General features: G+C 40.5%; 1 protein-coding gene across 1 annotated transcript; it reads right to left on the bottom strand.

Annotated features, from left to right (window-relative positions):
- Positions 1-228: 228 nt before the first annotated feature.
- Positions 229-11139, bottom strand: LOC134440863 (E3 ubiquitin-protein ligase TRIM47-like). Its single transcript, XM_063191019.1, has 8 exons — positions 11083-11139; positions 9194-9814; positions 8889-8984; positions 7875-8105; positions 7201-7348; positions 4048-4215; positions 1260-1392; positions 229-470 (listed from the first exon to the last, which is right to left on the bottom strand). Exons 2-6 carry the CDS (start codon positions 9776-9778, stop codon positions 4121-4123), a joined length of 1155 nt encoding a protein of 384 aa, XP_063047089.1. The 5' UTR covers positions 9779-9814; positions 11083-11139; the 3' UTR covers positions 229-470; positions 1260-1392; positions 4048-4120.
- Between the last annotated feature and the right edge of the window lie 258 nt (positions 11140-11397).

Genomic DNA, 11397 nt, shown 5'->3' with positions numbered 1-11397 from the left:
GGTTGCTTCCTTCTGTTTTTTCTATGACTAGTTTTCTACCAGAATTCTTCGATGAAATCACAAGACTCCTCTAAGTCTCTGACAAACAGTATGAAGTATCATGGGCAGCCTTTTGGGATTAAACAGTTCCTTATCGCGAAATTGCAAATTCATTCCCACATGGGTTACTGTTCGTTCCAATCTAATGAATCAAACCTAACAATTGGAGACTTAAGCTAACAGTAATAATTGTTCATAATTCAAGGCATTTATTTATTCAATTTATTTAATCAGATAAAATGTCTAAATATACAAACATTTCAAAGACTGATTTATAACCCTCAGACCACCTATTTAACTTTCACAGAACACTTTGGCAGGTCAATAAAAACAAACAAAAGAACCACGTATGGTTGATCATTTACTCCAAAAGTAACAAAGAAGATGGCTTTGTTGTCTTTAACATATCCTTTCTCTGGATTCATGAAGTGCTGAAAAAACAAAACAAAGAAAGGATCAATGCAGTATGTGCCCCTACTAAAATGTTGTGCAGCCAGAATGTTAGGCAGATAAGATTATTTAACTCAAAAACCGTGCCATTCAACTCAAGACACTAACTTGATAACTCCTGACAGCAGCATGCATCGTTTCAAACAGTTTTTCTGACTATGACACTAGGTCTGAGATTAAATCTTATTATGAACTTGTATTACTATTTTCCTGGTCACAAATGTCACAAGTTACGTTGAAACAGTATAACATGGGTCAAAAAATGTTGATATCCAATTAAAAGCTTTTAACAATAGTTGGCAGGAACCTGTATGCTACTGGATGAACTACTGAACGCAACTAGTAATCATTGCCTTATACATGTATGAACCATTGAGCCGTTGAAATGTTAATAATGAATTTGTTGCAAATCCTGGGAAGATTTGGAAATGTTCTAGATTGCTAAACTGACTTTTATGCAGTGTTACAGGGTCAGGGTGTATGGTGTGAGCCAGGCTCATTCATCTCTGGGACACAGAAACGGTCTCTTCCCTGAGAGATATGTAAACTAATGACTAAAACCCTCTCTCAGAATTCTGGCATTTTGCAATTGAAATAATTCTGGATATACAGACCGCCCTACAGGTAAGGTGAACGTTTGTGTCAATGCCAGACGAGAACATGGTTTCATGTTCACAAATGTGTCCTATAAGTAACTGACAGAGACGCTAGAGTAACTGACAGGCCTTCCTAAACCAAGCACAGACACCAGATGACCAAGTGAAACTTACATCCCATGGCATGAACTTGGAGTAGCCCCAGTTTGATTCCTTCTTGCAGAACGTGTGGGTTATGCTCCGCCTATATGAGTTCTTCATGTCCTGTTGGTTTATGACCTCCAAAATGCCTTCAACCGAACATGACCTGGAACAATGCAATAGAGTAATATGATGGAAAAAATCTAGGCCTACTATTCATCTACTTCTCTTCTGTCTGTACATTATAGCATCTGGTACATTATGAACAAAATCAGTGTAAACAATGCTGAGAAGTCATTTGCTATGCTTTCAAATAATAATAATTATTATTACTATTGTGTTGTTATTGTCAATGTTATTTTTTGTTATTATTTTCAGTGTTATGGTCACAACTATGGAATCCCAGTTCCTACAGACATAAAGAGATAGAAAAGTCCAAATAATCAGATTCAAAGACAATTGACACAAATTGACACCTAGATAGAAAGTGCAAAATTCCAGGGCTGTAGTACTCAAGTCCGTTTTTCAGCCTGATCTTCAAAAATTTCGTGCTCCTGGACATGGATGTTAAGGACACAAAATCTGTGTCCAGGAGCACGGATTTTTGCCAAAATTCCGTGCTCCTGGACACGGAATTGTTTTCTGTGTTCCTGGACACGGAATTGTTTTCCATGATGGGCACACGGAAGTGCTTTCTATAGGCTATTACCACGGCACTGTGTTAACTCTATTATTAGAAAAAACATACCAAATGCTAAAATAATGCTAAGTTGTGCCCTGACCAAAACATTCCCTAACCATAACCTGTCATTAAAGACATATTTTTGAGAAATACCTTTTCCAGTTGGTTGCTAGGCTATCAAGTTCATATAATAAACGAAGGAATATGTCTGGCTGTGCCCAGACCAAAACAAACCCTAGTCCAACCTGTCGGTACAAAATGTTTTTTGAGGGAAAAAAAAACGTTTGAAATTAGAAAAATCCTGAGAAAACACAAGACTGTGGAAACTTAAAGCTGTGGGAATATATAGAAAGCACTTGTGTCCATCACGGAAAATAATTCTGTGTCCAGGAGCACGGAATTTTGGCAAAATCCGTGCTCCTGGGGCCTCATGTACAAAGAAGTGCGTGGATTTCCTACCAAGAAAGTGCGGGCGCGAAAATCTTGAAAGTTACTTACGGACAAAAATATCCGGATGTATCAATAAGTGCGTAACCAGGTTTTGCCGTGAAATCTTGCGCACATGCACGAGCACAAGCGGGCCCAAGTCTCCGCCTTGCCTCCTCCCTTAAATATTCTATATGAATATTCTAATTAGTATGAACAGACCCATTCGTGTGCATTCATTGGTTGAAAAAATTGGAAAGGGGACGCGGGAAGGGGAACGCGGGAAATCATGATGCGAGGTGAAGGCGCTGTTTCGGAGGTAGCCAATTTAAAAGGAAAAGGGCTGTGCACAATAGCCTAACAAAATTACTTTGGCGTGTATAAACCAGGCATTGGTAATACTTAATGTGAGGACTGCAGAAAAAAAACTGTCATATACTGCAGTAACCTACAATGCAGGTTTACCAACAATTGATATTTAAAAGGCATTACATCAAAACATAGCGATGTCGCCAAGGCTTCCGAGAAATAAACATTTATGTCGGTTATAACTCTGAAAGATGACACATGTACACATAGGCTACGCCACATGTATGAATAACTTGCAGCCAACTCAGTTAGCCTATAAAAATCACCTGTCAATTGATGGACTAATTTTACAGTAGCCTTATTAAAAGAGAAAGACAAGGACTGCGGTGAGGACGTTCCCAACAAATGTGAGAAGACGCATAGATCCAGAAAATAGGCTATTCAATGTTTAATTTATGATTGATGTTAGCATATGCCAAATAATGCTGTTGATAGGCATCCAATTTCGTTGTAATTCCAGGATAGTTGCATGAGTCCGCTTAATTGCCTCAACAATAATATGGGTGAGGTGGTTTTCTTCATCTTTTTTTTTTAAATCACGCGCCTCAACATTAAAATCCACGTTTAACTGGCTGCATCTCTGCAATATTTCCGACTGCGTACAACACATGTAGTTGTGCTGCATGCCTCTGTGTGCCGCCAAAAAGACGCAATGCACCACTTACGGCAACTTCCACGCTTACGGAAACTTCCACAGCAGCCCTGAAATTCGCGTGGAGATCCGCAGTTTTCCACGCCTAGTCTGTTTTAGTACATCTGACCGTGATCGTGGAAAACAACTTAAGTAGCTTTTTTGTCCGTAAGTGACCTTCGTACATGAGGCCCCTGGACACGGATTTTGTGTCCTTAACATCCATGTCCAGGAGCACGGAATCTTTGGAGATCATGTTGCGTTTTTCTAGGGACTTGGACTTGTGTTGAACTCGGCATTAGTTGGACCCGGACACTGGTCTTTTGTGTAGGACACTGGCCATCATAGGTTTTAGAGTGGAGCTTGAAATCCAACAACAAACAAGTTTGTCATCACATCCATGGCATATAGTAGGCTACCTTCAAACTTTCGCATTATTGACATTCATTCTTTTCATTGTTTAACTCTGATCGACATGTGTCTCGGACTTGACTTGGACTTCAATCATTTTGGACTCTGTCTTGTCTCAGACTCAAACCTCTTTGGACACGGACTTGACTATTCTTCTGGTCTTGGATTTATCTGGGACTCTACAAAGGTGGACCTGACTATAGCCCTGCAAATGCCCCATCTTCACAGTTTATTATATTCCTGCTAATCTTAAACTTTTGTTTTCATGAGTACAGATGAAAATCATGCCGCAAAGTACCTACTTGCCCTCAATCTCTGAACTTGCATCAACAAAAAAGCCCAGAAACTTTTTCTCTCCATCCAAGTGTGGTTTCACTACAATTTTCCACACTTCTTCCAAAGGACTGAAGGACTTCTGACACGTCCACTGAAATTACTGACATCCTTCATCTCCAATATGATGGTGGACTCTGATAGAGATGGAGAAGCACATAAGCCGTCAAATCACCAACACACAAGATGAGAATCTTAAATCCTTATTGTTTTACTGAAGAAAAAAACAAACAAACAAACAAAACATGGTGACTGTTCAAAATAAATGTGCAAGCAGCAATGTGGGACCAAGCAGTGAACCACTAGCCTAAGTTGCCATGCCAACCATACCAGTCAACTTTGAGCTTCGAAAAATGGTAGAGAGAAAAAAAAATGTCATGATGTGGAGAAATGTGGAAGAAATGGTTGATTTTGTTTTCCAGCTTGTGATGCAGTTCAATGTAACCCACTGTGCTTTGTCCAGACTGGACATAAACCATGACTAAGTAAAAAATAAAATTGTATAAAAAAAGAAAAATGGTAGATTTCCCATATTTGACCCCAAAATACAATACATTTCAAGAAGTCATCCTCTACACCGAAATTGGGGGAATGTTCATTTGCAGGAGAGTGATGAATTAGATGTTTTCCTCTTATTTCCAGTCTTTGTCATTTGAGAGCAACTGGTGGGCCTTCTTTCAGACATCTTTTCATCCAGAGATGCTTAGACAGACTTGAATGCTGCATTAGGATAATAATGGTGGTGCTCCTGGAAGGGTGCTGGGAGGGGTTAAACTTGTGTTACCAGATTACTGGGCAATAATCTAATGGGGGAGGGTGATAATGGCAATGATGTCAAATATCTGCACCTCTGTTGTCCACCTTCCTGGCAGCCAACCCTGAAGAAGCTTTTCAATCTCACTATTTCTGAATGTCAAGTGATTGGATACTTTTTTGTGAACTCTGCGGTGTATCCAATCAATAGGCGTTTCATGCACTACCAAGGCATGAACACTTGACAATGGGAAATGGTGTCTGTTTTGAGTACCTTTTTGTCAAATATTAATTTGCTGCTGACGATTGTTCCACTGGTCCTTAAATTTATCAGTCAGACCCTGCAGCTATCGTTGCCCAACTATGTTGTCCATGCAAACTTCTCAGAGTTCGCTGGTGAACAGGTTGTCATTTACACAACATAACTGTTTTGTTTTCTAAGAGTAATGTCAAAGCAGAGAAATGGTGCGCTGTCCCTTTAACTAGTACGAGCGTCGCAGGGTCATGTGGTCTGCTTCCTCCTTCAAAGTAGCAGAGAGATTTTCCGCCCTAGTCACGAAAATTGATCCGGTGTGCGGCCACTGAGTAAGTTCTTTGTCTTTAATACTTTTTGTTACATGTTAATTCTGCTATCTTGTAATAGTAATGTTGAAAGTGCATTTGTAGCGTCTAATCCACGGTTTGCGAGTAAACGCTTTCCATGTGGTTACTGACAAACATTTCCCTGCTCGCGTGTGAATCACTTGTAATGTGTTGTAGCTCCAAACTGCCTGGCAAAGCGTAGCGTTAGGTGTTGTGTGACTTATCTTAAGTAGTAAAAACAAACATTCATTTGAAACATGTACTGCTAATGTTTAAATGGCTTGTAGTTGATTTGGATGTAACATTTGGTTAGGAATTAGTCAGCTGGCACAAGTAACCTGAATCGCTACATGCATTGTGGGAAATGGAGTCATATTGTAAGGCTGACTGCATAAATGTTAGCACGCTTCTCTAGCTTATTTACTTCTTGATGTATGCTTTGTTTGGGATGAAGGCTGAAGTTTAATCATATTGATGCAGGTTATATCTGTTTTTGATATTTACATGGCTGCATTTAATGTGGTCCTTCATGTGCATTAAGGGTAAATTTAGTGATTGAAATAATGGTCAATGGATTAATATATAGGCTACTTATGTTTGTCTTTTATATTGCTGCACTGATGTGTTTGATGTTTCATATGGACATTTGTAGATATTGTATGGACATTTGTAAATATTGTGTAGAAATGGGAAAGTTTAAAATCTGAAGTTGTTTGAGACCTGATCCTGTATTTATTTAATATTGTTTCAGGTTTTTACCTGCTACTACTGCTGCTACTACCACTGATGCTTCAACAATGCAAAAAGCAAAATAAAGAAACAAACAGGAAAATTGAGTTGAGTAATTCCTGTGGCGCACCGTGATCAAGCCCTTTCCGTGGGTTAACGGAACAATAACACTTGCATTACACTTTGAGTTGCTCTAACAGAGGTAGTAATGTCAGGTAATGTAATGTGTATTATACCTTGGAGAAAGTATTCATTTGCCAGGAACCAAAAGAGGTTCTCTTCGAATCATAGTAATTAGCAGAAAAGTTGTTACGAGTTTAAAACTGGTAACTTGCACACACTAGTGGTAGTTAGAGACGCTAACGTTAGCGATTGTTGTCATGGCACTGATGTTTATGATATTTCAAATACATTATCCGGCAGTTTCGCTGCTTGACTCCTAATAAATCATCCACAATTTCTTAAAAGTGCACTATGTAATATTTTGAGTAGTTTCTTTCCAGAATTCATGCTGCAAATGTTGTCTTTCATGAATACTTGCCACCACCATCAAAGTATTCATTATGACTGTGAAAATGGCATTTTTCATCCATGAAAAGGGGATCTTCTCCATTGTCCGCCATTTTGATTTTCCAGAAATGAACATTTTTAGGTACAAAAATTACTGTACTTTGGTCATACTAGTAAATATTACTTCATTACTTGGTAAATACCCATGAAAAGATCACATTTGGGAATAGACAGCACAGTTTCAATGAGAAGCATAGTTGCAATACCTTCTCTGCCCACCATCCTATACAGTGCACCTTTAAACATGAAAATATTCAATGGCCACCAGAAGTCCAAGACGGTTGTGTTACACACCGCTTTTAACCCTTTGAGGAGTACCATCACAAATATGTGATTAGAATTTTGAATTCTCATTATGTTGTCATAAGGACTTTGCGAGACTTTGAACACAGTCTTCTATGGGAGCTGTAGAGTGTTTGAGTAAAATTCTAGAAGAACTGGGGGGAAATCCTCACTCCTCAAAGGTTAATAACAACCACATCCCTTACCTTCTTCAGAAACCTTCTTCTCAAACTCTGAACAGATAGCCTCCATTTTGTCCTCGAGTTCACTGATTGATTTCTTTATTAGCCCAAAGGAAATAGGTTTCACACCATAACTCTTGGTGTCGTATTCAGCTGGAATTTGCTGCAGCTCCTAAAGGATCAATAGGGAGATACAAAACCAGGGAAGGAAGGCAGCAGAACAACTGAACATGCGATTTCAAAACACGTCACCAACCAGAGGAGCGTGTTAAAGGACCACTTGAGTCAATTTCAATATGCTGTTGTATTGCTCACGCTACCCTTGACTTGTCAGTACTCTGTGATGCCACATTCTTCGGCTCAGCCCATTCCGAGATATGAGCTATTCTAATGGGGTCAGTGTTTGTTTACATTTAAAAAAAATAATAATATAATAAGGCCTACTCCAAATATTTTCACAAAAGGTACCACTGTTTGCTAGTTGTCTGCTGATGTTGTATAACCTTTTGAATGTTTTTGGGAATAAATAAAAATGTTTATTTGAAATGTAAACAAAGCGCTGCCCCCATTAAAATGACCAGGATCTCGGAAAAGGCTGAAGAAGAAAAAAAAAACTCAGGTACTGACAAGTCCAGGGTAGTGTGAGCATTACAACTGCATGTTGAAATTGACTGAAGTTATCCTTTAAGCAATGTTACCTTGAGGAAATGAACATCATCTTGCTGAGGGAGCTGCTTCAGTACAACCTCCTTGCTCTTCAGCTCGGCTAGCTCGCGCTCCAGCTCCTTCTTGGTTCCCTCAGCCTCGCTCTCTGCTGCTCTCTGCTTTTGTTCAATTGTCGCCATTGCCTTCGTACGAGCCCCCGTAACAAGTTGGAGAAGTTCAGTGAACACCTGTCCACAGTGGTCCACTACCTCCTGTGCTGCATCCTGAGAGAATGATTACAAGTTGATTTGATTGGGTCAGTTAAGATTTATTGACATTGATTGAGACGGATGTAGAAGGTTAGCCTTCAAGCCCACAACATTCAACCTGTATTCTTACATTCTTGTTACAATAAACCCAAAGCTTGGCTGCTTTTGTTCAAGAGATTTCATGATAGGCCAAGAATAGTGATCTCTAAAAATAGTAGGAGACACGAGTCCAAATGTTCACAGAATATTTCAGTTGGTGATACAAGCACCATATTTGGTACAAATGATGTCGAGACTCGAGAGTGTGCTATGTAGGAAAAGTACATTGTCCAGCTTCAAATCCAAGATGGCCCCCACCTCAATGACAACTAAGCACCGCCCCTTCTCAGCTGTACCTTTCCCAATGCCCCCTTAGGGCTCGCAACTAGCCCAGGTTGAAAACCACTAATATCTTTAGATGTTGTGATATACTGTACGTATAGTGTGATGTATCGTTTCCGTAAGGCAAACACACATAAAACTCATATAGTAGGCTGAGAGCCGATTCCCACTCCGTTGTCCAGCCGTAGATTGGTACTCATTTACAAATGCTTCAATGTGTTGTTAATATTAGTTAATTAATACATTTTTAATGAAATAAAAAATAAAATTGCTTGAGTGACCACTATTCTAAAGTTTCACTGATTTCACTGATAGCAATATTTTCAAAACATGTTAATTTACCCTAGTCCGTCAACAGCTGCAGTTAAAATGTGATTCAAGAGTGAGAATATGTAAAGATTGTATAACAGACCTCACCTTTAGGAAATGAGTGCCATCAACCAGGCTGTTCAGCTCCTTATTCCTTTGGCAGATCACCTCTTGGCACAATTCTGTTGCTTCCTCAAACGTTTTCTGTCACATACAATTTCGTTTCATCCCATTATTGGCCATATAAACCAACTGGTCCAATTAAGAAGACACCACTCCACCACCACCACCTCCCAACACGCACGCACGCGCGCACGCACACACATGACGATGGGTATTGCAATGTCATGTTAAGTTGTTGGTTAAACACATATGAGGTCAGGAGGACATTTATGTCTGTAGCATTACGATACCTGCTGCTCTGCCCTTTCCTTGGATGCCAAGACGCTGTCATGGCCCTGGTGTTCCTCCGTGGTACACATGAAGCAGATGCAGACCCCATCAGTACGACAGAAGAGCTCAAGAAGTCGGTTGTGCTGAGGGCAGATGTTATCCTGTAGTTTCGGAGAGGCTTCGGAGAGAGTGTGCTTTTTCAGAGCGGCAGACTGGTAGTGAGGCTGTATGTGCGCCTCACAATAGGACGCCATGCACACCAGACAAGACTTCACGGCTTTCAATTTTCTTCCATGACAAATGTCACATACGACATCCCCTGGGTCAGCATAAGGCTGCAGCTGGTTCAGTTCAGCCTGTGTGGACTTAAATTTGTCAACCAGCTCGGCCAGCACGACACTTCTCTTTAGAGCTGGCTTGGTGCTGAAAGTCTCCCGACACTGGGGACAGCTGTTAAGATCGTCGAGTTTCTGTTCCTCTTGATCCCAACAGTCAGTGATGCAGCCCAAACAGTAACTATGCCCACAAGGAATAGATACAGGATCATTCAATACATCCAGACAAACTGGGCAACGGTATAGATCGAGGTCTTCAGCCCGGGCCATTTCCGTGCATTGCGTTTCGTCACACTGAAAAAGAAACTGTGATATTGGCTACAGTAAGTCATGTTGTCCCTCTCTCCACCATGTCCTCTTCAAATGTTATAGGCCTATCACAAGAATGGCAAACAGACTGAAAAATACATTTAAAAAGAGAGGAAATATAGTAGTCACATAGCCTACAAAGATAGGCCTAAGTTAATCATTGGCGTGCACAGATAGGGACAATGTGGTGCTGCTAACGCACCTACCCCTTTGCCCTACTAGACCAAAAATAACCTTTAGAAAGTGTTTTTGGTGGTTGTTTTCCCACAATGTAGGCTACTGTGGTCCATGTTCACATGATCAAACATGTAATAGAATGCCCCAATATGCCACTATTAAAATAGTATTGGTTGCATCATGTTATCCACTAAAACTATTATCATTTATAATTACACACTCCTATAGGCCCTAATGTCAGGCAGCCACACACTCCTGTAGTGCAGGCAGCCGAAAGTTCTACATGCCCATCACCTGTCCTGGAGCACCTGCCCCACTAAATAGCTGTGCACCAGGGCTTGACCCTGGCACCTGCCAACCGGCCAAATGTGGCTGGTACAATTTCACTGTCACTAGCCAATTTGGCAGGTAGCTTATTCGATGCCTATGGCATGACATATTCGGCACTTTGCTCCTTGTGTATCAATTGTTTGTAGACCTATTTAAGTTCAAGAAAAAGATCAGTTACTCAGTTTCTATTTGTTTGTTTTATTTCCATGTAGAAAGCACTCATCTTCTTTCTTTAAGCACCTCATCTTCTGAGGTTAGATATATAGTGTCATGATAAAAAAAACACATTTGTGGTTTGTAAAATAGCTGGATGGCTAGTGACTCAGGAAAACCACTAGCCACAGTGGCCGGCAAGCGAAAAAGTTAATGTCAAGCCCTGCTGTGCAAGCCACTGGGACAAATGTTAAACAGTACAAAATCACGTAGAAATTATCCCTAACGATGTCTGGAGGACACAGAGTTGGACAATGCAATGAGTATGGACTCTAATGTGGGCAAAACACGAGGAAAGGGGAAGTGTTGTGAATTAAAGTGGGACTGTTTGCTTGTCGTCGCTGTCATTATCAGCCACGCGCTTCGGCGTTTTGAGAGCTCACATCGGCTACATGCTTGCTTGTCATTTATCTCTTCTTCTGCCCTACATTAAGTCGCATCTACACAACAATACAGAGTGAGTTAGCCTACTGACTGTCTCATTTTTGCACCATAGTTAACTCATAGTTTTAAAACACCGACACATTGAGTAGGCTACTCACCACCAGTCTGACGGCGATCCGGCGTGCCTAGACTGGGTATCTGACATGACAACCCTGACTGGGGGATCAGGAGGACCCACTGACTTGTATATAAGTCAGTGGGAGGACCCCTAGGCACGAAGGAAGGCTCTTGCTGGCAAACTGGAATTTCTGATCTAGATTAACACCTGTTGTCTGAGCAAAATATTGATATTTGGTATCATTTGAATTGTTATTTTCTGTAGATTAAGAATTTTGTGGTGCCTAAGCACAAATCTTCAGTGATTACACTTTATAATAAGTACAGTAGGCCTACATACACTGACTACCACTAGGCCT

Source organism: Engraulis encrasicolus, chromosome 24 (assembly GCF_034702125.1).
Source record: "Engraulis encrasicolus isolate BLACKSEA-1 chromosome 24, IST_EnEncr_1.0, whole genome shotgun sequence".
In the NCBI taxonomy this organism is placed as follows: domain Eukaryota; kingdom Metazoa; phylum Chordata; class Actinopteri; order Clupeiformes; family Engraulidae; genus Engraulis; species Engraulis encrasicolus.
The sequence above is the reverse complement of the archived record's forward strand: the minus strand, read 5'-3'. Positions and strand labels throughout refer to the sequence as shown.